Source organism: Psammomys obesus, unplaced genomic scaffold (assembly GCF_907164565.1).
Source record: "Psammomys obesus unplaced genomic scaffold, mPsaObe1.curated_primary_1811, whole genome shotgun sequence".
In the NCBI taxonomy this organism is placed as follows: Eukaryota; Metazoa; Chordata; class Mammalia; order Rodentia; family Muridae; genus Psammomys; species Psammomys obesus.
In genome coordinates this window covers 31,698,303-31,724,734 of record NW_026585644.1, presented here as the reverse complement: position 1 = coordinate 31,724,734, position 26,432 = coordinate 31,698,303, and the positions used below count along the sequence as shown (strand labels likewise).

General features: G+C 51.3%; 1 protein-coding gene across 2 annotated transcripts in view; it reads right to left on the bottom strand.

Annotated features, from left to right (window-relative positions):
* Klhl29 (kelch like family member 29) overlaps window positions 1–26,432 on the bottom strand; it is a 293,822-nt gene that overhangs the window by 3,810 nt on the left and 263,580 nt on the right. For both annotated transcript variants that reach the window (XM_055626011.1, XM_055626017.1), the window contains 8 exons: window positions 20,197–20,335; window positions 12,367–12,569; window positions 10,888–11,147; window positions 8,591–8,789; window positions 8,268–8,450; window positions 7,883–8,063; window positions 1,255–1,448; window positions 824–968 (listed from right to left, as the gene is read on the bottom strand). In XM_055626011.1, the coding sequence (XP_055481986.1) occupies window positions 824–968; window positions 1,255–1,448; window positions 7,883–8,063; window positions 8,268–8,450; window positions 8,591–8,789; window positions 10,888–11,147; window positions 12,367–12,569; window positions 20,197–20,335 (1,504 nt within the window). The remainder of the gene's footprint in view (window positions 1–823; window positions 969–1,254; window positions 1,449–7,882; window positions 8,064–8,267; window positions 8,451–8,590; window positions 8,790–10,887; window positions 11,148–12,366; window positions 12,570–20,196; window positions 20,336–26,432) is intronic.

Below are 26,432 nucleotides of genomic sequence, written 5' to 3'. Positions count from 1 at the left end.
CTTTCTTTCTTTCTTTCTTTCTTTCTTTCTTTCTTTCTTTCTTTCTTAAATTAAATTAGTTTGTTTTATGTGTTTGGCTTGCATGGATGTTTGTGTACGACATGCATGCCTAGGGTGTGTAGAAGTCAGAAGAGGGCATCAAATCCCCTGAAACTGAAATTACAGATGATTGTGAACCACCATGTTGGTGCTGGGAATCGATTCCCCATCCTCTGCAAGAGTGACAAGTGCTTATCCATTAAGCTATCTCTCCAGCTGTACATTCACTTCTTAGCGCATTTCAACTGCTGGCTCTAGCCATGTTTCTAGCCCATACTTCTCCTTCCTTCCATCTAATGGCCATTTTTCTCTTGGCTATTTCTTGGAAATGGACCCAGAAGTTTTCCAAGGCTCTACTTATTTTTGCAAGGCCCTGAACAGAGCGCATCCAAGATGTCTAGATTTCTTATCAGACACTGAGGCCTCCAGCAGGCTATCTTCAAGTTCCTTTCTACTCTGAGTTTTCCTGTTGTTGTTATCATTATTATTTTCCTGTTTCTCTCTAAAGACCCAGCTTCCACCTGGTACTCAGTCTTTGCTGTTACTTGTAGTTTCAGGTGAATGCATGGGCCTCTTCATCATTGACTCAGTATTCCAGATGCCACTGTCAGCAACAGAATAGTCTGACCATGAGTTGTGGTCCTGAAGAAGAGTTTGAAACTCGAGGACTCAGAACCCCACCAGGAGCCTGTCAATTATGATCGGCCAGAGGAGACAGAATTTTTCTCAGGCCTGAGAAGCCCTACCCCACTCCTTCACAACCCCAGCTGAGGTACCCTCTCACCTGCAGAACTGCCGAGAGTGATTCATGTTTGGCCCCGCCTTGATGTTGCCTTTCTCCGGGTCATAGATGGTGGTGGCTCTGGCATAAGCTCCTCCCAGGATGAACACAAAGCCGTTGAGGGTGACAGCGGGTGCATACTTGTTGTCTGTGAGAATGGCAGAGCAGGTGGTCAAGGCACATGGGTTTGCCCTCTCTCCTCTTTCTTTCCCAACAGTATTTCCAATGGCAGAATGTCACTGGTTGTCCTGAGGACAGGCTGGGGACAAGAGCAGCCTGAGCCTTAACTGGCTTGCCCTTTTGTAGGTACAGGCATTCCCACTGCCCCTGGACTTTGGGTCTGCCTACACCTGGCTCTGTAGAGTCATTGGGCTTAGCCAGAGTCCATGTGGGCCGTGGGAGGCAGGACTGTGGGGCAGGCACCAGATTCTTACCTATCATTGGGGACTCAATGAAGCTCCATGTGTTGGTCTGTGGTACATAGGACTGAAGGACGCCTGCGGCTCGACCTGCCTCATTCACCCCACCAAACACGTAGATCTTGCCACCACACACAGTGGCCGCTGCTGAATGTACTGCCTTAGGCAGAGGAGCTACTGCCTCCCATTGGTTGGTGATAGTGTCATATCTGTGAAGAGGAGGGAGAGACACAGCCCTTGTGTGAGGCAAGCCGAAGCCCAGTGTAGCAGCACTTGGGGAATCCAGCACCTGCTTTCTGCCGTCAGTGTCGCTGGCATAGCCTAAGCCCACAGATGGGGACACAGGCTTGAGTCACTTCTAGGCGTTGCTCCAAACTGGCTCTGTAGGCCTCCCCTTGAGCTGCAGTGGCTCTTTTGCTGCCTGTCCGACCTCTGTGTAGATCCTGTATTTGCTAATACAGTGAGCACCCTTGTGGTGACGGTGTACCCAGCATCCCCTGGGGGAATGCTAAGTGCCATGTCTGCCATCATTTTGCCGCTAGCGCAGTGGGGAGGACAGCCACATTAACCATGCCACATCTAATAGCTGTGAAGGATGGTGTGGCATGGTGACAAGTGAGGGGCCAACATGCACACTGTAGGACACTCAGCTTTCTCTCAGGGGTGGGGTTAGTTCTCTCTGGAGAGTGATCTGGGGCTGGGCCTGGAGGGGTGGATGAGCTATCAATGTCAGGCAAAGATTGGGAAGGTACAAATGGAGTCAGGAAGCTCACTGAACGTGGAGGGGCAAATGTGGGCCCAGTGGCATTTGAGGGGCATCTAGAGTAGCTCAGAGTGGCTGGAGGTTGGGTAGAGTAGAAGACCATGTGTGCCAAGCTCGGGGACTCGGGCTTTCCATACACAACAGTGGGAAAGCACTGAGGGTTTAAGCAGGCAAATAACACAATCAGACTAGAGAAGCTGCAGGGTAGAGAAGGTACAGTGAGGAGTCAGGACACAGAGAGACCAGTTAGACTAGTCACCCACAGGAAGCTTAATGAGAAGTGAGTGATAGGTTTGGGTCACAGAACGAGGAGTGTGAGGTACTGGGCCCCGGAGAGGTGAGGGGAGGATACATTTGCTGCAGGGATGTTGTAGCCGAGAGGGACAGCTCTACATACGGTGTCTTGAGGACTCTGTCTTAGAAGGACTGGGGAGGAAGCTAGCAGAGAAGGAAGAATCCAGTTCTAATCTGTCTTGGGGACATGTCAGGGCTGTGCAGCAGGCAGTCGGTTACCTGGATCTGGGTTGAATAGTTAGCTTTGCGTTCACCAGCACAAAGATGGGGATGAGAGCTGAGGAACGCGCTAGGGAGTGCAGGCGGCCGGGAGGCTGAGGACAAGCTCTGGGAGGGTTGGCTGTGAGGGGTGGAGAAGAGCCCTGTTTGGGGGCAGTGAGTGTGGGGGTCATCAGCCAGCAACCATGCTGTAAAAGGCAAAGGGCCTCAGGGGTGGAAGGTGGGGTTAAGGCATGAAGTCTTGAGCAGATCATGGTGTTCTTGGGGACAAGGGCGCTGTAGGAGAAAAGGGAGGGCCAGAAGGCATTGTGTGCACAGTGCAGACAGAGACAGCAAGCACAGAAGCACAGACTTCTCCCTGAGGGAGCTGAGCCCTGAAGAGGGCAGACATAGGGGTGCCTAGAAAGGAGCATGGGATCACCAGGGGCATTTTTTTTTTAAGTAGAATGCTCATCAGTGTTTCCCAGCCACCTCTGAGGAAAACATCCTGGTAACAGTTGCTGGTTTCTGTGATGTAAACCCTCCCACCTGCCTGAGCTATCAGTTAACACAGGAGTCGTGGGGAGAAGACCCTGTGCTGTGGTCACTGTTGTCTAGACTCTCTCCCCACAGGCAGCTCCAACAGTCACATGAAATCTCAACTGTGGAGCAGGTAAATATGGTGGCCGGCCAAAAAAGTGATGAGTTGTGAGGAATGGATTATCTGTGTTTTGATATGGAATTCTAATTTTTAATAATAATTGGGTTGCACAGTTCTCCAAATGTTATCAGTTGCTTCTCCTGAGCCCACAGAGATAAACTCTGCCACAACACTGGCTTTGTTTTAATGGGGAGCTGGTGGGAGGGGTGTTAAGTACATTTTTGTGTAAACTGGAAGAAGTCCAAGGGAATGAACAAAAGTTAACTAAACAGCCAGGCTCCAAAATCTGTGCATTCTTGCAACCATAGATGCAATCAGATGCAGATAGGAAATAGCTGAAAAATTATATCTGTATTGAACATGTACAGATTTTCCATTATTTCCAAAGCAATACAGTATAACAGCTCTTTGCATAGCACTTGCATTGCATTAGGTATTGTAGGCGGCATGTGAAATGATTTGAAGTATCTAGCATCTCCAGCAGGATGTGCACAGATATTTCTATGCAGATTCTATGCCATTTTATATGAGGACTTGAGCACTCGAGGACGTGGCTCGACAGGCATCCTGGAACTAGTCCCCTGTGGGTAGCCAGAGGGACTTTGCAGTATAAGCAAGAAAGGATGACATACAACTGAGTCCCAGCACTCAGATGTTGACCCAGGAGTTCAAAGTCAGCCTGGATACATCCTATTGAGAGAGGGGAGAGGAAGGGAGAGAATGAGAGTAAGAGCAAGAGAGAGCCAGAGCCAGAGAGAGTGGGAGAGCCAGAGAGAGAAATGGTAGGGGAGAGGGAGATTGACAGGGAGAGGGAGAGAGAGAGAGGGAGAGAGGGAGAGGGGAAGAGAAAAAAGGAGAGAGGGAGAGGAAGTAGAGGCCAGAAGAGAGAGAGAATAGCTGGGGACCACATAGCTGGGGACCACAGGGAATCCTGAAGAGCCCTGAGTCCTCTCTCCACCTATGGGGATCTGCTATTTGTCCTTGTAGGTCACGACAAAGAACTGAAGGCTCCTGGGTCCTGTAGGGTTTGTGGGAGATATAGAAGATGCTAATTAAAGCAAAAGAAGTTGTGTGCACACAGACATGGGAAGGTGGCACAGCTGCAGGCGTATTGCTGGGGTTAGTGGAGACACGTGAAAGGCTTTTGTTGTTTGGTTGTTGATTTTTTTGTTTTAGAGGGATTCATGTATCCCAGGCTGGTCTGGTACCTTCTAAGTATCCAAGGATGAGTGTGACCTCTGTGATCTCCCAAGTGCTGAGCTTATAAGCTTATAAGCTTACAACCATCCCTACTCTTTATAATGCCAAGGATGAAATGCAGGGCTACCTTCATTCTAAGCAAATCCTGTCCCCTGGAATATTTGAGTTCTCAATCCATGGTCCCATTTACTCTGGTAAGCAGTGAGTTGGGCGAAAGTAGTCAGGGGGAGACTGAGTCAGTGGAATCTGGGCTTTGAGGAGAGAGGGGAGGAGAGCCTCTTGCTTTTGGGAGGAAGTGGCTAACAGGGCAGACCCAAGAGTGCCTTGCAGCAGCAGTACCTTGCGTGGAGGCTGCTGTGCATAGGTCTCCAGTGCATAGGAGGACCAGTCTGTAGGATGCTAGGATGTCCCCTACCAGTCCCAGGCAGAAGGGAAAAGGCAGAGAGTAGGGCTGCACAGATCTGCTTCACATACAGTGAAGGATGAAGTGGCAATGTGAAAAGGATGGAGAGATCTAGACACATTGAGGGAAGGGAGGAAGGGAGCAGCTACTGGGGCGAGCAGAACTGGAGTTAAGTGGGCTGGCCAAGGGGTTGCTCTCCTTAAGGTTTGCTGTTGGAGGACAGTGCCACCATATCCCATTCAGAAACATTTCTGTTCAGTGCTCTGAGGAGCTTGCTGCCTCTCAATGCTCCCGCCTGCCTGCAGCTGCCCTGACACTTACCGTGGGCCTACTAGCACATTAATCTTTGCTCCATATGTGTCTACACCCAAAGCAAGGGCCTGAGTTTGCTTGCTGCAATACCACAGAGTTCAGTTAGCACATGGTCATGAACAGCACATGGCTCCCACGTCCCCCACCCCCAAACCCCCGTGAGCCTCCTTTGGAGAAGAGCCATCATTAGCTCAGAGCTGGGTGCTCTGGGAAAAAGGTCTTACGTGTCTCTGGTTTTTGAGTGTGTGTGACATCCAGTTCTGGACTTGGACATAAGGAGAAGCCAAAGTTTCTTCTGGGGCAGCCAGAACTGATGCTGTTCCGTCGTGGATGGGTGATATATAGCTAATATGCAATGGAGTAAGTGTCTTTTGGGGGGCAGTGTCAGAAGTTCAGATATCTGTTCTTTAAGCCAATATGGCAGTGAGCCAAAGCGCTCCCACAGAAAGAGCTGGGAGATGAGAAAGATTATGTGGCTGTTAGTCCTCAGTCTTTCGGCATAATGACACATTCCGCCAAACACAAATTTCCTGAGAGTTTGTTATTCCAGGTGGCTGATTGCCAAACCATGAGCCCTCCCGTCAGCTCAATCTGTCAGCTTCCTGCTTGAGAAGGATATGCTAATGACATGCAAATGGCCCAGCCGAGTGAGGCGTTCCACTATCATTTATGCAGTAACCACAGCTCCTGCAATATATTGCTATAAAATATTAGACCCAGTTATTTATATAATGATATAATACAGGTTTGTGTATGGCGCTGTTGTTTTAATCTATAATTATGTAATCTTGCTCTATTCCTGTAACACAGTAATGTAATATAATTATAACACATCATATATCTCGTTCATTATCAATATAATAGCAATTTGTACCATCAGTGCTTCCTGGGTAACAAAGCGCCCTCATGTCTGTCCCCATTACACTGACCTTCCCGTCACCCTGAATTCTCTTCACTGCTGCCACGTGGCACAGAGAATGACTTACCCAAAGGGGCCTGTTCCTTGGGTAGCAGCGGGTGCCTCCATCCCCCACCCTCCTTGCATGGGCACCACCTAAGGGTCTTTGAGTCTTTGTCCCATCCTACAAGCACTGATGAGAGGTATCCCTGGTCTGAGGGGGTGCTCAGGGTCCCTCAGGTCTCTCTGTGATCCCCACTTGCTCTTTCATTCACTGGGCCTCCTGGGGATGGTCTTACTCTCAGGTGCTTGGAGCTGACATTTATTTTCCAGCCAGCTGGAAGGCTGAGCTCTGTAGGGAAGGCCTGTACAGGCGGCCCCCTGGGGCCTCCGAGAAGTGCTTTAGGGCCCAAGGAAAGCGAGAGGAGTAGAGCTTGCGTCTGCCTCCCCGTCAGTCAGTGCATTTGATCTTTCAACAAATCCCTGTATTTATCAACAAGGAGAACTTTGCAAAATGAGTAATCAGCATCTTAGGAGATTAAAAATAGCTGACAGAGGCAAAGCAGGATGACATCCAGCTCAGCGGACTCCTACATAGAAAATGTCTCCTTGCTCGTGTGTTTATTATTGGGTGACAAATGACTGGAAGTCGATGCTTCTGGGGCACTCCTGGACATGTAGCAGGTTAGGCTGAAGACCCCCCCCCCACAGTGTTAGGGCTGGTCTGAGTCCAATCACAGTATTAATATGTTCATAATCACCCAGGGATTTCTCGTTATCATCAAATCAATAAGACAATTAAATGTTGTTACCAAGCCATCTCTGGCTCCACTTGGGGGAGTTAAAAGCCCACAGTGAACATTCAGAACCTGTCTCATTCTGAAAGCTTCCTTGCCGGAACATTCATCAAGTGTCCAATTAGCTACCCAGGGGGAAAAAAATTCAAATTGAGGGGTGTGTGTGGCTTCACAGGCAGAAAGGATCATACTGCAGAGTGTGCTTGCTGGTGGCAGCTAAGGGTGTGGGCCAGGGTGGGGAAAAGAGTGAAGAGGGTTCTACCGAACGTAGCTGGGTTGTGGCCTGCCAGGTCAGCCGTCTGTGCCACTCTCTGGGGAGCTAGTTTCTCCTGAAGAGAGGCTGAGGTCTCCCTGCTCTGCTAACTAGAGATCCTGAGCATCTTTCTTGAGTTGACCCAACCCTTCTCTTACAAGAGCAGTCTTCCTGGTTTGGAGGAAAGGATCTTGGCATCCCCCCTGCCCCGAAGAGTACCCCCTCCAGCTTCTGGCCCTCAGGCCCATACTTGAATCATACCAAATCTTCAACAGCCTGTCTGGGGTTGGGGTGGGAAATAGCTGGAGTCTTGAGCTCCCTGGCCTACGGTTTTCCTCTGAAGAATCCTAGAGGTCTGGCTAGACCCTGCACCTACACTGTTTGGGTGGCGGGTGGTTTCTCTTCTCTGCATCACCACCAGCCTGGCATGTGTGGGATAGAGGAAGGATGGGCACAGCCTTACTTGGCTGGACAAAGTGGCACAACCCCTGGCACAGCCCATGCTTGGGGCATGGGTTCTAGTTTTCCTCCTGAACTCTAATAGGTCTCTAGGCTGGTGCTTCAAATCTGCTGCATACTGTGGGCCAAAGCTCACTCATGTCCTTCCATGATTGGACCTTGGGCCACCGTGCTGTGTTACACCCGAGGAGATGTTGACAAGAATGTCCTCTTTAGGGACTGAGGGGCGCACATCCTGTGTTCACATCTTTTTATTATGCACAATGGTGGTCTATAGGCCACAGGTATCAGGTGGGTGTCGAGCGTGCATGTTTGTGTGTCGGGGCAGGGTTGGGGGTAGAGGGACATGATGTTAGCGTTCGGTGACTGCTAGAGATGCCAGCTGAGGGACTACGGCTGCCTTACCTCTCCACATGATCCACGTTGCCTGCCGCGCCAAGTCCCCCAAGAGTGTAAATCTTCCCATCATAGACGAGACTATTGTGGCGACAGCGAGGGACAGTCATTCTGGAGACTAGGTTCCAGTTATCCAATAGGGACATGTAGCACCAGACATCAGCCAGCGTCACCCCTGATTCCATACCACCTACAGACAATATGGGGGGTACACAGAGTGGGCAGGGGCTCAGGAAGGGCTTGACGGCAGCATGCCCATCTCCAGGGACAGCAGCAGGAGGCTTGATCAGCGCAGTAGATACTCTGGGGCGCTGGCCTTGCTCAGCCCTATGAATGGGCAGAGGTCCATCTGGGAAGCACATCCCGGTCCCCACCCAGCCCTTGGGAGCCTCACCTGAGAGGTAGATGTTGTCCCCGGCACTCACTACGCTGAAGAACTCTCGGTCATAGAAAGGCAGTGAGGCCAAGGGGTACCACTTGTTGTTCTGCGGGTTCCAGCAGGTGACAGCCACCAGGGAGCGCTGGGTCATCCCCACCATCTGACGGCCCCCGACCAAAACGATGACCTCGGCTACACCTGCGGGAAGATGAATGGACACCCTTGGGACACACCCCGACATTGTCAGCATCTGCCTGGTCCCCCTGTTCCGGAGGGACCACCTGGAGCTGGCTGACTCCAAGGTGCAAATTTGGGGATTTGGTCCTGTGCCTTGGTACCTGCAGATAGGCGGGGCCGGGTTCGGGGTGTCTGCATCTCCTGCCGGGCGTGGGGCAGCATGTGGTAGCGTTTAGCCTCATTGACCAGGTCCCGACATGCCTCTGATGACTTGATGAGCTCTTCGTTGTCCACCACATTAAGCAGGTAGCTGGGGTGGATGAACGGAAGGCGGACCGCGGCTAGCAGCTCCGCGGCATACTGTGGGACAGAAGATGCAGGGTTCTGCTGAGAGGAAGCCGCCTCTTAGGAGCTCAGTGGAGAAGGACTCCTCACCTGGGTGTGTCTTGGACGCACACACTGCCCAGCCTGCCATACTAGGCAAGGGGAAGGCATGGAGGGCTAGCTGGAGGCCTAGTGGCTGCAGCCAGGCAGCCCCAGAGTAACTATCCCTCTACCCACTCCAGCCTCCCATCTCCACGCTCCCCGTGTTGCAGATTCTGGCTGTGCGTCAGGCTGTCAGGCGGTTGAAGCCGGGAGAGCGGGAGCCTTCCATCTTGAAGAGGTCTGAGTGTGACAGGAGAGGGGGGGAGGACCCCGGAGAACTTAAACCAGCTGGTGACTGTCAGGTGTGAGGAAACTGTGACACCTTGTGTGTCCCTAATGCTACAGCTCCTCAGTAGCTTCACCTCGTCTCATCCTGGCTCCTGGACCCTCTCATCCTTCATTCAAGGCTTTTCCCGAGTTGATGTGAACTTCCCCTTCGACAGGCAAAGCGCTCACCACTCCACCCACTTTTGTTTCGTCCAGAGAATGACTGGCAGGAGTAATTGGTCGCCAGTACAGACCATATGTTAAGCTTGTTACCGGAGCTGCGCTGGCTGATGAGACCCTGCCTCTGATCTAAAAAGTGTTCGCAGTTTATTGGGTGATAGCTAGGGCTGTGGAAGGTGCAGAAATGAGGGGTGTCACAGGGAAGATGATGTTTGAGTTAGGAGAGTTGGAGACTTCTGTCAGGTGGTGGGCAGGTGTGTGTGTGTGTGTGTGTGTGTGTGTGTGTGTGTGTACATCAGGACGCATGGGAGAGTGAGAAGTGGAGAATTGCACAGTGTTTGTTCTTGGGTGCAAGGGGTCTTTTTGGAGGGGTGCGGCACTTAGCCGACGGGAAGTGCCGAGCCCAGGGTCCCTGGGCAAGCCTGGCGGAGCTCATACACACTTGGAGTTGCGGCAGTTGCTGTCATTATCTGCATAACTTCTATTCCTTTCTCTACAACAAAGAAGCAAAAAAAACTCGCCTCCTGCCAAGCTCATCAGACAAGGAACCTGCTTCTCCTGGACTCTAAGAACTCAGTGGTGGGGTGGAGATGGGGTAGGGAATCATCTCTGTATTCCGTCTCTCTCTCATCCGTGTCTCCATCTTTCCTTCTCTTCCCCTCCCTCCTTTTCCCTTCTCCCCTTACCTCCTCCCTTCCCTTGAATCAGAGCCTCTTGTAGGCCAGGCTGAGGCTCACTGTGTAGTCAAGTCTGGTCTTGAACTCCCAGCCCTCCTGCTTCTACCTTCCAGTACTGTGTTACAGGCATGTGTCGCCTTGTCCTTCTTTTTATGCCCAATGAAATGCGACACCCAGCTCTTGGTGACTTCAGTGTGTTCTGGGGCCTGGCTTCCTGGGCTCTGTCGCAGCTGGTTAGGTTTACTTCCACCATGGTCTCCTTTGTTGTTCTACACTCTGGCTCCTCCAGGGGCTTCCTGTAGCTACCCTGACTTTCAGGCTCCTCACCAAATAGCCAATGGCAGTTTTTTTTCTGCACAGGGCCTCAGCTGGGGCTCCCTGAGACTTCGGTGACTATCTGAAGATACCATGGCTGGTTTTCTTTCCTCCTGGGGATGGTCATTCTGGCTTTTCTGTCTCCTCTGGTACCTCCTGTTCTTCCCTGTCACACATGCAGTGGTTTCCCACCTCCAGAATGGCTTGTTTGCTCTCCACCCTTGATAGCAATTATATGTGCTCTGGCCTCCTGGGACCCTTATCCCAGGTGGCCACTTTTCTGTGAAGGGCCCAGGCTCTTCTTACCCAGACCCTATGTCCCCTTGGCAAACTTGGAGACTCATTGTATGAGGAGTGGAAGTCTTTAAGAACCCTCTGGAGACTGAGTCTCATCTTCACTCCCTCTTTTTCCTCTCTGCCATTGTACATGTGGAGGTGCGTGCATGTGTGTGTGTGTGTGTGTGTGTGTGTGTGTGTGTGTACTGGACTTCCTTGCTCTCATTATTTCTGACTCCTACACAATCCTTTGCAGCCCTTCCTCCACCCTTGCAGCAGATCCCACCCCTGCAGGGACCAGGTGGAGCAGGTCTGACCTGTGCACGTGCTGCTGGGTCCTTCTTGATCCACTTGATGACAGTTTCGTAGACCAGCTCCTCGGCCTTGGTGTTGAGGCTGTCATTGGAGACGTAGGCGATAAAGTCATCCTTGGAGATGCTGAGGATCTCCTCCTGGGCGGCCACCTCAGGGAAGATCTGCAGCGCAAAGGCCTTGGCCATGTGGTAGAGCTCGCTGCACTGCATGGCCTCAGCCATGGCCAGCACTCCTAGGCAGTTGCTGGCGGTCAGCTGCTTCTCTGCAGTTCAGAATGAACGGTCACTGATCCAGGCAGCCCGGAGGAACCACCTCTTGTTCCCGTCGCCACCCCAGGATCTTCTTCTTTTTTTTTTTTTTCCACCCCTGGATCTTCTCCCAAACCTATTTCTTTGTGGCTCTGCCACCGCATCCTTAATTGTCATCAGCCTACCTCCTGTGATCCTGAGCCTTTCCTCAGTTCTTCTCTGCCCTGATTCATGTGGGCCTCCTAGGGCCTAGTTTTTGATCCCTGCAGACCACAGCACCAAAATCAGAGCTGTGAAGAATGCAGTGAGCCTCTCCCTGCCCATGGATTTGGGGTTTGGGCCTGGGCTGTGGGTAGTGGCCACACTGAGATTTACGAGGTCTTCAATGATGACAGGCATGCCTGATGTCACAGACAATTTCTTTAGGGCCTGTAAATGACAGTTCTCACGTATCAACCCACTGTCTCCCATAGCCCCCAGAATCCCCTAGTTGGCCATCTAGAACTTGGGGTCTGGCTCACTGGTCTTCTGGAATCTGGCTAATGGCTCTTCAGGCTAGAACTGGGTGTGTGCCTCATTCTGCCACTATGGCTCCCGACTCTCCTGGATTGCCTGGCTCCTTCGGCAGTCCTCATCCGATCCGCTCCCAACCTCTGGCTTTTCTTTCTGCATGCCACACTCCAGGCTTCGGGTTTTTCTGTGGTGCTGGCCCTTTCCCCCTACTCCACAACTCCCAGCCCAGGTGAGCAACACCACGCTATGTAAAGTGAGCATGCTCTGAGCAGGGAGTTTGGGGGTAGGGTGGGGTGTGTGAACCCCACACCAAGATCTGTGTCTTGCAAAACAGCTCTGGGCTTGAAAGGGTTAGATTAGAAGAAGCCCTGGCCTGTCCATGTATCTGGGTGGCCTGGGATCCAATATGTTAAAGGGAAACGGATTGTGTGGTTGATTCATTCTGGGCTTAGAGGCCAGGCCAGAGTGGTCAGCTTCCCCATACCCCACTCCCACTCCCTGTTCTATGCACAGGCTGTTTACACATCCCAGTGGTCACTGACTTTGCCAAGGGCACAGCGACCCCTTCCGTGCATGTCCTTCCATCAAGCCACCCACACGCCCAGGTGAACTCTAGGTATTCTGGCATGATCTGGGGGACACACGGCCCTCCTCGCTCGGTTCTTGATGGCTTATGCACCATTTCCTCCACGTGATGTAAAGGCTCCCTGGTCAGCTCACCGAGAAAGGACACGCAGACCTTGCAGAAGGTGTGGAACTGGAACTTGCTGGCTGCCTCAAGCAGAGTCTTGGCATTGGCTGAGTCGATGACCAGAGACCCGGTGTACACAAACTCCAGCAGTAACTCCAGCACATCAGCCTGCAGGTTGGACAGCACCAGCTCCAGCTTCTCCCGGCTGCCCTGGCTGCCGTCCTGCACCGACCTAAGGCACAGAAACCAGGCTGTTCTCACCTGCTACCCCTGCGGCCACTGCCGCTTCCTCACAGGGCCAGCTCTCCCTGTACACCTCAGTCACGCCCTTTGTCTTAGGACTCAGAGGACACAGCAATGACACACCTGAACTTAGGTGTGTCATTCAGACCTGACACAGGATCTGAAAGAGAAGAATCTGACCAGAGGCGCCCCAGAGAACAGAAAACCCTGCTTATCACTACTTGGCATGTCCATGCAAAAAAGATGCAAATCAAAAAGCATGAGCCGTGGATGGGGACGAGGACCAGGACTGGCCACAAAGGGAAACAATATGGTTCAGCTCCCTGCTGGACCTGGTGTCTACACCAAATGGTACCAGCATGCCCTGGCAAGCAGGACTCACTGCTTCACATGGCAGAATCTCCTCCAGGCTGAGGATCCTGATTGGTGGCCATTCTAGCCAATCAGGAGACTTCTTCTGAGCACATCTTGAAGACCCAGGGCCTTGGAAGGCTGCCCAGGAAGTGCCCCCAACCCCAAACATTCCAAAAATCATATTGTTTCCTTTTAGGCATGGAAGGGAAGCCCTTCATGACATTGCTTTGAAACTGAAGACGAGACGAGATAGACGGACAGAATGGTTAGAGCTGGGAAGGGGAAAGGAAAACAACCAAGGACTTCCGCCACAGACAGCCAGCAGCCATGACCTGGGGCCTGGCCCCGTGCGGGGGGCCTCCTGCCACATGGAACACGGGGTCAGAGGTCAGAGTGGCCTGCGTGTAGAGTGTGCATCGGGCTTGTGAACTGGGGTGGGGGAGCAGGGGGAGGGACACAAATATATCAGTATGTTTATATCTGGTGTCTACAGAAATACAAAACCATTGCAAAGGCCCCTAAGGCCTGGCAGCCGCTCCCTACAGCTGGACCTGGAAGGAAACAGATCAGATGAAGCGAGAACACACCGATACAGAAGTGAGGCCGGGAGAAAAAAAAAACAAAAAACAAAAAAACACCCAGAGCATTAAGTCAGGAGGCAGGTTTCTCAGAGGCCATCAACTTGACCACACCAGCTTGGCTATTCTCAGCGGGCCAGCTTCCCTCACTGAGCCTGGCCTGACTGGGGCTGCAGCAGGGCAGTGAGCTCCGCTGCCCACCTAATGACTTATGCAAAAGCCAGGGGCCAAGACTCTTGACACTGGTTTCTTGGGTGTACCTGGGGCGGGCAGTAGAGGTGTGCAAATGCCTGGTAAGACAGTAGCTTGGCTAAAGAGGCTAAGGGCAGCTGCTGGGTGCATGGCCAGAGCACTAGCATGAAGCAAATGGACCTGGGTACCCTGCTTTGCCACTGACAGGCAGATATCCTGAGCCTCTCAGGCCCTCGGCCTCCTAGTCTGCAAAAGAAGATGGAAGTAGATGAGGCCTAAAGTCCCGCTGAGGCTCAGTGTGACTTGGGATAGAGAAACCCCTTCCCAGGAAATTCCTCTACACAACAGTATTTGCATTTCTACCGCCAGACTGTGAATGTTTAAGCCTTCAAAGCCCAGACACAACCCACAGCATGCAGGCCACAAGGTCCTGCTTAGGGTTCCTTTCCCACAGGTGGATCATGTGACCAGAGGCCCTAAGGCCTGGTGCTTCTATGGCCTGACAGCATGCCTAGGAAGAGAAAAGGCAAAACACTGGCCACACAGAGGGTCTAGGCTGAGGTCCTCAAAGCCCACACATGCTCACTCAATGCTCAATGCTAAGGTGACTTTACGCACATGTGTTTTACTGTTGAGATGGATTCCCAGGCCTGGGTGCCTTTGTTAGGTATGTAAATAGGTCTAAAGTGCCTCCTAAAGACTCCATAAATCCTGATTATCCTAGGCCTCTGAAGCTATCTGATCAACTTCTTGCTCCAAATTTTTGCTGCCTCCATGTTCATCCTAATGGCTTGGCCTTTCCTCTGTACTTCCTCAGGCTTTGTGGAAGTCAGGCTGGGTTGTGATGTGGCAGGGGTGATTAGGTCAACAGGGGCTGCTCACCTTTTCTCAAGATCTGTTTCACTGCTGTCACCAAACAATTGCCAGCTCAGTGTGTCCCTGAGTCCTCAGACAGAGGAGCTCAAAAGAGCTGAGGTAGGTCTTCAAGGAACACACATTCTCTCTGTCTCTGTGGCTAACCCAGTGCTGGAATTGGAGTTATGGCTATAAAGGATTGGTGAGGCTACACTGCTGGAAACTGTCTGTTGCTTCTCAAGGCTGATCCTGGGAGAGGGTTTTGGAGACGGAGTTATCTGCCCTACTGAAGGGCACCAGGGATCACAGGCTAAGTTCAGGAGCTGAAGCTCATGGTAATGCAGTGAAATCAGAGAAGACCTCAGCCAGAGAATTCATGGCTGTGGCTGTCTCCATTGGGCAAATGATCTGAAGGGAGTGCCAGAGGCTCCTGGGACGGGAAGAGCTAGGCCCTTCCTCTTGGTTGCACAGGATCACCAGGCAGTGTTATTCTTTATTAGTAGCCTAGTTCAAGGTTTAGAGGAGGCGTGGGAGTTTGGGTATCCCCCTGACTCACAGATTGTGTCTACTGGGTACTTCATGTGTAGCTAAGAGAACTGTAAGTTCTGTCTGGCAATGACTGGCTCCGATCATTAGATGGTTGTCCTTCTACCTTGCAGCCCTTAGGTCTAGCATGTTGAGCAGATCACCTCGACAACACCTCAGCTGGTGGGTAACTCTGATGGTGGCTATAATGCTGCATCCTTCATAGGTGTGAAGGATTCTGTCTCCTCTGGCCTGTTCTAAACCAGTCCTGAGTGAGCTGCTGGCCCCTGGGGGTCATGACACAATGGTACAAGGCTGTACAGACCCACAGAAATAGATGATAGAAATGCTGTCTGTGATTCTCACACTTGGGGAGATGGTAAAAGTGTGGCACCCCAGCACACACAGTGCCTGAGACTAGACTCTGCCTGAAGTTACTTTCTTTCAAGTGAGGCTACCCAGGAGAGTTCAAGTTCCTAGGCACAGTTCCTGTTCAGCAGGGTTGGGTCTATAGAGGTGTCAGAGATGCCTATCTTGAACTAGTAGGATCTTGGAGAACCCGCCTTCAGCAGAGGACTCCTCTGGCATAGGTTGCCCTCTCCCTTACCTGCCTGTGTGGCCTTTGGAATTGGGCACTGTTTGGAGGTATAGGGCAATGGTGAGTGTCAGACAGCAGGCACTCTGTCCTACCCCTCTGATGTGATTTCTACCCTGCCCCATGTCATTGGCTTCAGAGCACTGTGCCCAGGCACACCCAAGCCCCACTGGATCCTGTGGACCTTGGCAGGCCTTGGACCACTCTCTGAGAGGAGGCAAGGCAATGGATATGGTCTCCATCGTTCTGCCAACACCTAAGAGGTGTCATCCCTCTTCTTGTTGCTTCCTTTTCAAGGCACACGTGTGTGTTCTAGATGAGGCACTCGGGGAAAGAGGTACCGCTACATGAAAAGCACCACGTCAGTTGGTGAGGTGGGTCACTGAGTCAGAATCCACCCTGGCTTCCTCTATCATGGTTGAAGAAGGAGCGAGAAGCCCAGAGTTTAGTATCAGGCTCTGTGAAAATCAGGTTACACAAACCAGTGAATTCATTCATCGTTTTCATTCAACGTAAAAAGAGACTAGAATTCACGTGTCATACATGTGAGGTGTGTATGTGTGTGTGCGGTGTGTGTGCGTGTTGGAGAGGGGATGGACCTCAGCTAGACGGTTGCCTGCCATGCTCAGGTCTCTGTCTTCTTTGGTATGGTGAGGGACAGCTTTTCTCAGGTGCTGGACATTTTCTCCCACATCTTAATGTTAAGAGATGTGCTGGGAGACATGGCTGCCCTCTCCGATGGGGCCTGTAGCCCACAGTTATTAAATGGAAGTGACTAGCCTTGATTAAGGTCTCTATGGCATCTGTGCATCTACGAGATTCTCGGTGCCCAGAGGGTAAGTGAACGGACGTTGCCAAGGGCCAAAGAAGAGAAGCTAGGGCGGATCATGCAGGCTAGGGGTAAGATGCAGTTCTAGGCCTGGGAGTCCAACCCAGAGGGCCACTGATGGATTCCCTCCAAGTGTGTGAGTAGATAAGGGAAGGATGAACGGCCCGTTCACCACTGAAAGGTGGTGCCTCAAAGTTGTTGTCTCTGCTTTTCTCCTAAGGCAGTGCCTTGACCCTTTGTCCTTCCTCACTGTCCAAAGGTAGTGTGCCCGTCCCTCATCTCTCAGTTTCCCCTCTGGTCACCCTGTGGAACTCAGGTTGGCTGAGCAAAGGTCAGGTGGAACAGGCCTGTGGTTTGGTTTTACCCTAGCTGGCTGCTGGCCTTCTGCACTCATGTCTAAGGCCTCCTAGTGGGCCTCAACTAGTGGGCCCAGTCCCCTTGCATGCCTGCACACAAGTGCCTGTCTTGAAGGGGAATTCTGTTCTTCTCGGTGGGTCTTGGGGCCAGTGTTCCCAACATTCCATGCACACCTCCTAACATCACACGTGCACCTGGAGGGCACACACGAGCGCGCACACCCGTATGTGCACACACCCTACTTGTGCACAGTGTTAGCTCCGAGACTCCCCTTTTCTCCCTCACTGACTTCGCCTACAAACAGAAAGCACAGTTTGGTTTTCTAGGTTAGAGAACGGACGGTAAGAAGCTTCCGGGCCAGCGAGTATCTCTGTGTCATTTGAATGTCCGAGGCATCAAGATCCTCATCTGTAGAATGGGAATGCCAACTTCATGAGCTCCTCATGCCAGCACATCTATAAAGCTTGTCAGCAGGTGGCAATATTATCAAAAAGAGAGGCGGTGAAGGGATGGCTTAAAGGAGGTAGCGCATCAATGGATGTGTGTGAGGAAAGGGCCTGGCTGAGGTAGGGCCCTGGGACTGCTTGACTGTTGTGTGAGAGACCCAACTTTTCTGCTCAGTCTCACACTGATACTCTGTGTGTGTGTGTGTGTGTGTGTGTGTGTGTGTGTCTATGTATGTGTCCAGGCTTAATGCAAAGCTTATGAATTGGCTCCTATCAGTCTCTCTGCTTCATGCTTCCCTTCTCCGATCCATGTCTGTCAATGAGGATTTTGGGTAGGTCTGGCTCAGGAGAGACTCTGCCTGTTTGCAGAAAGGAATGAGTAAGTGATTCAGCTTCCTATATGTTCCTGCCAAGGTTCCAGGAAAGGTGGTCACACTGAGAAGAGGGATGGAGCAGTGGACACATGACCTAGGTTGGTGGTGGGAAGGAACTCAGCTTGAATTTCCAAGTCTGGGCTGCTGGTATGGGAGGGGGGGATGTTTCCTGCTCTGACAATGCTTAGCCAGGGCAGGTCAGTATTGAACCATAAAAAGCCCTGAGACCCAGATTGTCCCTACTTCCTCAACCTCATAAGGGAACAGCCCCTGGGCCACTTTATCTCTCTGAGGCTATTCCAGGGCTTGAGGGTGGTCACTCATGTGACGGGGACTGAAACAACATGATGACAACATCAGCTGCCCTCTGACGGTAAGGAATTTGGGGCCCTGCGGCACATAAAGGTATCATCTTCCTGTGAAGATCTCGTTTCCCTCTTTCAAAAGCATTTATTTGCAGCCATCAGCGTGAGTGGCAACATGTACGCTGAGGCAGCGACAGAGAAAGAAAATTCAAAATAGCTACAAACAAACACAGCTTCAATTTCTCCTTTAATTCCCGAAGGTACTCCATGCATGCTCAAGGCCCCAAACCTCAGCCCTGACTCAGGCAGATTCATATACCTGTCTACCTACCACTAGAGGACTTGAGTGCCCTTTAGGTCCTGAAAGCAAGGCATGCTGTGTGCTCTCCTGGCCATCCTGCCCAGCTATCCCCTGACACTGGACTGTTTACCAGCTCTCTTCCCTCTTATGACCCTGACACCTTCTTCTCATGTTTTGGTGTTCATACTTGTAGGGCCCAGGTCTCCTGGCTCCCAGGGGGCGGGGGGCTCTCTCTCCCAGCAACTTGGATGGAATGCCCATCCTTTCCCAACAGGGCTACTGAAGCAGGTGGGCACCCTTCCTCATCTCCCAGCAAGCTCAGAAGGCCCCTGGGGAGGCAGGGTCTGCTTACAACTGCATCTGAAGAGGCAACCTGGTCCTGTGTCTGGTCCATATATGTTTTGTCCCTACTCTCCTTATCAGGAAGGGTCTTCCTCCTTCTCTCCCTGTTCAAGAAGGTTCCCACCTATCAGGGTCCTCCTCCCTGTTATGTGGTGGAGTCTGGCTTTGACTTGTCTTCAAAGGCTTCTAGTCCAGGGCTGGACCACTGCTCTACATTAACTTCATGCTCTGTAACCCATCTGGATCAGGGCCCAAGGTCCCAGATTATTTGCTGTGTGCCTATAGCCAGGGGCTAGCCACTGCTTCCCAGAATTTCCTAAAAATGAGCCTCTGGGCTGAAAAGGTCACTGGACATGCCTCTTCCCCCAGACTTATGCCTCTAATCCTTGAACTCAGACACAGAGAGCCTAAGCATAGGGACAGGAGACGGAGTTGTCCAGGAAATGGGATGTCACAAAGAGCCTGCCCCTCCTGTGTGACCCAGGGCCAGTGAGGCTGAGTGGGCCCTCACACACAGCCGGCGGCCTGGCTCTATGCCAAAGGACACAAGGGATAGGAAAGGAGATGCCAGCCAGTGTGCCATCCTGAAACAAAACACAGTCGCTCTGGGGTTAGTTGGCAAGTCCAAACACAGCATTGGGAAGCAAGCAGAGGTCCTGTCCTCTCACTCTGAGCTCTGTCCAGGCTCAGCGTCCTCCCCGGAGAGGCTGCAAGGCAAAATGAGCAGCGGCATTAATCTGCTGATGGGTGAGAGAAATGTGAGCGTTACCCTGGGCTGGCCCCTCGGCTGCTCTCCCTCCCTAAGGAACTAGGAGGTGGCCCTGACATCTTTGCAAGGGTAGGAAAGAGCCCCAAACAATTCTTTTTTTTTTTTTTAAATCGGCAAAATGGAAAAACAGATACTCAGGCACCATTGACGCTGATCCAGGTAGGAATGGCCGGTGGTGCCAGCGTGGGCTGAGGGGAAGTGAGGGCTGAGAGACCGTGTTTAGGACACAAATGGTCTGCACTCAGTGCCCAGTGTTCAAGCATGACGCTTGGCTTATACACTCTTCCCCCGAGATTCAGGCTGGGGAGGAACAGTCTCTGGGGTGCCTGGTGTCCCTCAGAGGGGATGGCCTGCTCTGTATGCTTTCCTGGTATTAGGCTCACCATCAACAACAGAGATGGTGGATCTGGGGACCCTGAGGGATGGAGCAGTGTGTAATGGTCCCTTAAAATGGAGTCTACAGTCCTCTTAGTCTCAGGGAGGGCTTGTGATGTGCCAAGAACATGGGGTTTGGGGGGGGTGTGTGCGGCCTACTGTGGGCTAGCCCCTAGTGGCCAGTGAGGCAGTTGTGTGGGAGCAAGGGCAGTGGCTGCTCTGAGGCTGTGTGTGTGGTGTGTGTGTGTGTGTGTGTGTGTGTGTGTGTGTGTGGGCACTGGGGAGGGGGAGGAGAGATGGCTACTGGCTCTGTGACAGGGAGTCACACTTCAGGAACCTGCAAGAGAGGGGAGGAGAAAAGCGACACAAAAGCGTCCTACGAAGGAACAGACCCGACCACAGCTGGAAGGAAGGCAAACCTTTGAATCAGGTCCTTGAAATACAAGCTGCAGGAAGCTAGAACATTTTGGTGGACTTCAAACTCTCTGCCTTCAACAACAATTTTCAGGTCTGTAAACGCTTTCGCTCTGCGTTGCTGGTTCAATTCCTTCAACATTTCTGCAGAATAGAGAAGACAGACAGGGCCAGGTTCCCATTAAGAGGTTTTAATTTTTTATTTTTAATTAATTTTTTTTCAAGAAGTAGAGAAATAGAAAATACTTGATATTCTTTCTTGGCAAAGCTGGCTGAACACTGACAGTCAAAAGAGGCCACAAACAATGCGTCAACAAGCAGCCACTGGGAGGGGCTACATAACCAAGGGAGTAACAACTTAAGAAAAGCAAAAACAAAATAAAATAAAACAAACAAAAAAACTAGAACAAACCAAAACCCAAATGTGATTTAAAAAAAAACAAACAAACAAACCCAGATACTGAAAGATCAGGGAGCAGGGTGGGGAATTAACAATTCCCCACAAATTAGAAACAAAAAATACATTACCACAAACAGCTACAAAAAAAAAAAATCTATCCTAGAACCATGGGATAAGTTCTCCAAATGCCAATGGTGCCGATGTACCAAGTAAAGCATGGCATTGTGATGCAAGATGGGCAGGACATGGCTCAGAAGACAAAACCCACAAACCCTGCAGAAACAGCACCCCCTCTGTTAGACACTCAAGCCATGGTACGGAACAAGTTTCCTGGGAAGGGAAGCCGGAGAACAGAAGGCCCAAGGAGGGTTTGGCAAGTGCCTCCTTCCATCTCACACTTTCAGGGTCATCTGGGGTAAGCAAGCAAGCAAGGGGTAAGGTGGGTTGGGGGGGGTGTTTCTCTGCATCAGCCTCATTTTCCAGCCTTGCCAAATGCCTGTGCATTTGACCACGGGAAGCTGGTTTTCAGACTCTGCAGGTCTTAGGAAGTGGCTTGGGGATGGAATGGTGTTATTTCCTGCCCCAATGTTGTACCTACCTTCGCCTGGAGTCTTGGCCACCGGGGCTGGCACAGACAGAATCCAGGCCTGTGGGCTCCAGACCTAGGGACGTCAACATCTTCTCCCAGACCCAACCCAAGGGCTAGAAGGGAGGAGGAGAGAGGGGCCTACCAGCTAGCCCATTCAATTAGAGTCTTTTTCCCTTTGCTGAAGTTATGACTTTAGGATGAGCATCATTCCTCCCTGGCCCCACCACATCTGGCTACATTCAGGACTCCTCATCCTTTGCATGTAGTAGTTGGACATCACAGAAGCCCTAGATCCTTGTGCCAGGCTGTCCTAGACTGTCATTAGACAGTTAAAGGGGACCATGACAGGAAGGTCTCCTTACCATCACCCTAAGTCCTCCAGGTCTCTGTTGAGTGAACCTGGTTTCCTAGAATACTCTCTGGTCTTCCCTACTTCAGTACCAGTTGAGTGCTGAGAATACCCTAAGCCCTACTTCTTATTCAGGATTTGTCACAAGGTAGTTAGATGGCTTTGGGTGAGTTACCTCAACCTGTGGCAGGTCCTCCATGCCTCTTTGAGCCTCTCGATTGATACCTGTCAACAGGGAGCTGAGGTTCCTATTTCTGTTTACAGAGACCAGTGGGGTCACATGATCTAGTCCAGCTCAGGGATGACAATAGGATTAGTGGGCCTTGACAGTCCTGCAGGCCCTCCTTCACAGGTATACCCTGGGGTTGAGCTCTGCTGAAGACAGAGGATATGGATCCTAGAAAACATGCTGCATGTGGGCACCGAGGTGGTGGAAGTGTCCCCTGAGCCACGGGTTACGCTAAGCCATGGACCCGCCACCACGTTAGGCTGACTTTGACTGTGGGAGAATGTCTGGAGGTGTGCATGTGGAATACTCTGGCCGGGTCCTCCATCTTCAGCCAGGCACAGAGACAAGGCTGGTGAGCTGTGTGGCTGGGTATGGGTGAGCAGAGAGCTGGAGAGCAACAGGAATGCCACAGGTGGCAGGTGAGACTACATCCTGAGAACCGTGCCAAGGAGCTTGAGCTTAATCCCGTGGTGCAAGGGAATCCCAGCGAGCCTGCTTGTTGAAAGTTAACGGTGGAGCTTATGGTCAGCACCTACTGTGCCCAGTGTCACTGAAGCAGATTCAAACTGTTGTTGGTGGTGGACCTCTTCTACGATCTCACTGAAAGATGAAGAGGCTTAATGGAGACTGAAGGGCAGAGAAAACATGTAGGCCTCAGCTTTGAGATGGGAGGGGGCAACGAACATCTGAGAAGGGGGGGGAGGGAGAGTTTGACTTAGGCTGAGCCTGTGGAGAAAGAGGTGGTAAGGCACGAGTAGTAGAGAGAGGCCCAGGATGGAGATCAACGGACAGGGCTCGGGGAAGTTGGCAGGGCACATGTGAAGGTGCCTTGGATGCTCACAGAGCCTGCAGCTGAGTGAACCTGGTGGATTACGTCAGTTATGAGCAAAGAGAGGGGTAGAGGTAAGGGTGGGAGAGAAGCCCAGGCGAAGATTCTAAACTCTTAGAGCATTAAAATATTTTTAAAATGTAAAAGGTGTGTGTGTGTGTGTGTGTGTGTGTGTATGTGTGTGTGTGTGTGTGTGTGTGCGCGCGTGCGCATGTGTGTACACATGAGTGCAGGTATGGGCAGAGACAGGAAGCATTAGTAGCTGGAGCTACAGGCAGTGTGGGCCACCTGACAGGGTGCTGGGAACTGAACTCAGGTCCTCTGGAAGAGCAGTACGCATTGTCAGCTGTCTAGCTGTCTCTCTAGCTCCTGCATCCTAGTTCTCATTTCTGGACTTGTCACAGGGTTGTCAGTGGCCCTGGGTGAGTTACCCCAGCCTGTGGTGCCTCCAATTCATGTAGGACAAAATAGCCTTGTGGCTCCCTGATCATCATACTGTGTCAGAAAGCAGACCCCCGGTTGCTTGTAGGAGTTAGCTAGTGCTAGGGCCAGGCCAACACCCATTCTTGGACCTACTGTGTTCTGATGTTTCAGTGGTTTTCCCTACAGGTCAAGGTTCTGGCAAGGACTCTAGCCACAGCCTTCATCCCAGCAGCAACACTGGCTGCACCAGGAATCCCAAGTCCAGGTCCAGATCTGACAAGGTGCCTGGGATTCGGGTATCACCTCTCTACACATGGGGGTTTCCTGCTCTCTGCAGCTCTACCTTTTCAGAAATCTGATTTCATAGTTGGGGACGATTATTCACTTCCAGAGGAAAATTTCCAATTTATGAAAGTGCTCACCAGGGGATTCCTTTTCACAGCAGGCTCAGTGCATTCCAAGTATTGATCAGCTGGTATGTGCTTGCCACTGCCTGCGGCGTGCTGCCGGGGAGGGTGGGTACCACAGTTCATACTTGTCAGAAGCACGCCCTGAACCCACAGGAGGAAGCCAGGACCTTCTGGCCTGGGGGAAAGATGCTTGCCTTCCTCACCTTTGTCTACGAGCAGAATAACCTTCCTGAATTTTTAAGGTGTCTCTTGGAAACAGTCCAAAAAGTAGGGCCTGGTATGGGAAGGGCTGCAGGATTTGGATGGAACCTGGACCAAGCCTGTGTTTCCACGGCCCCTGGCAGCACCTTGTACCTCTAGGATTCAGGCTGGACCAGAGACCCTTGGGCTCTCCCCAGGCAAAGACTCAGTGGTACCATATTAGTGAGGGTGCTGATAAAACTGCCACCTGGAGAGCCTCAGCTTTGGCCTTCATCCCTGCTGCCTGGCATCAGGCGGCTTTCCCTGGTCTTCTTGGCTTTGAGGGGAATACCCCACCCCCATGCTTATTGACTTGGCTGCCCTGTGCCTTGTTTCCCTTGCCCTCCATACACATTAGAGATTCCCCTCCCACTAAGACCACCTGGCAAGAAGCACACGACCAGAGTGCTTCCCATTTCCAGCCTGCCTCCTTCCAATCCACTTCCATACTGCAGCATTTCAGCCATTGGCCCCTGGTTAAACGACGCCTTCACGGGTGAGTAGAGGGAGTAGGGTGTCCTTGAGCCCCAGCTTCTCCTCTACTTTCCTTTTCTTTCTAGTGAAATACCCCTGTGCCCTAGATAGCTCCCTGCTTCCAAACATGCTCCCCTCTGCCTAAGTCTTTTTCCCTTATTCTTCATCTGGTTGATCACCATTGGTTTTCTATGGCAGTCCTGATGTCATCTGGTTCCAGGCTTCCTTGCCACTTTCTCCCTATAGCCCCTGACCTCTGCCTCTCCATGCATGCTTTTCCCAGCATCCTGAGCTGCCTTTTTTTTTTTCACAACACACTAAGCCTTGTAATTATTTATTTACACATCTGCTTCCTGCACCAGACTGTGTTGTATTTACATTTTTTACCTGCAACACTCAGCTCAGGGCCTGACACGTGTTTAACTCACACAGTAAGTTGCAAAAGTTCTGTGCTTTAAAGAGGTCATTTTTCCATCCTTTGAATTGTGGCTGGTCTTAAGGAATGCAGCAGAAAGCATCTTATGTAGGTGTCAACCACAGCCTCAAGGAGACCTGCTTGCCTTTGCTACCTCTGGAGATCCTCACCACCATCTCCATACAAATAAACTGGAGCTAGCCTAATGGAAGACGAGAGATGGCATGGAGCAGAGATGAGTCATTCCAGAATGTCATGTAGAGTAGCCAGACTCTGCCAGTATCAGCCTGACCTAACCCTCAAATTGCTTAACCAGAACCACTGTCTAGGGAAGTGAGTTACCTTTTAAGCCAGTATGTTTGAGAATTGCTGGTTAGCCTAGCCTCTTGATTCAGAAGGCAGGAATAAGTGACAGAGTCATGAACTCAGGGGACTTGCCTCTGTCAGTTTTCCCTTTGTTAGCTTTGGTATATGGCTAATTAAAAAAAAAAGTGCAAACATTCCACTGTGCCCATCTCTTAAGTGTACGGTTTAGTGGTGTCAAGCACACATACACTGTTTTAGAACTCATTGCTGGAATTTTTCCATACTGGAACTGTATATCCCCCAGTCCCTGCCCACCATTCTACATCGGTCACCATGAGTTTGACTCCCCTGGAGATGCCGTGTATGTGAAACCACAAACATTTGTCCTCCTGGGATTGGCTTATTTTACTTGCATGCCTTCAAGGTTTGTCTACGCTGTGCTGTGTGTAAGAATTTCCTCCTGACTCAGAGCTGATGGTAAGCACATACCACTTTACATTCCATTCACCTGTGAGTGGACGATTTTTGGCTTTGGTGACTGATGCTGTCCCAAGCCTGATGCTCTTCTACCCCAGTTATGGCTATCTCTAGCCACCCCAATCTTCAGCTCCATTGTACTTGCTCGGAATGAAATAAACCCCATAGACCCAGCTTCCAGGGCATGAGAGGGACCAGGAGATGCTAAGACGGGCTGCCTGGAGCTGCCTGCTTATTTAGAGGACAATGAGACTACAGACAGACCCAAGTCTAGAGATGAAGCTGCGGCCAAATCTCTGCATATTTTTCACCAAATGACACAAGTTATTTGTCAGAGACTAATGGGCTCATTCCAGCTTGTCTAGAAGGGCTGTCTGACATGGTAATAAAGAGAAAGGGGTGTCAAATATTAAAAGGTAAAGAATTCCAGTGGCTCTGCAGCAGAGAAGCCCATTAAATCAGAGCCCCGAGAAAGGTTGTGTAGCCAGATGATTTTTTTTTTTTTTCAGAGCTCAAGCAGGAACCCAGCTAGGTGATAAATGTTCCTGGTCCCGTTGGTATTTATGACACATGTATGATAAAGGACCTGAAAACATTATAAACTCAGAGCAGTTGGGAAATACACCGAGAAAGCTCAGGGAAGACTGTGTCACGCATACCCAGAGGGCAATTCATCTGGGAGCAGGGCAGCTGCATGTGCGCTGACACCGTGGGGACAAATGAGAGCGTGCACAAGCAGCCTCCTCAGTGGAAGCTTTGTACAGCCATGCCAGCCACGAAGTGCTAGGAGCCAGCTCTCCTTTCAGCTCTGAAGTCTTCACAAAATGAATAGAAGCATCCCCATCTTTCCCTGGATGGATGCCCTTATCCCAACGCCCAAGGTTTGCCCAGGAGTTGGCAGTTTGCGCCTGGGGAGAGAATGACTGGGAAAACTTGATGTTATCATTGAGTCATACAGTCTTCTGCTACCATAAGGCCCTTTCCTTCTCTGGGGGTGGGGGTGGGGGTGGGGGTGGGGGTGGGGGTGGGGGTGGGGTTGCCCGGGGTGGGCCTTACTGTTAAACTCCTCTCTGTGGACTCATACAGCCTTCCAGGGTCTG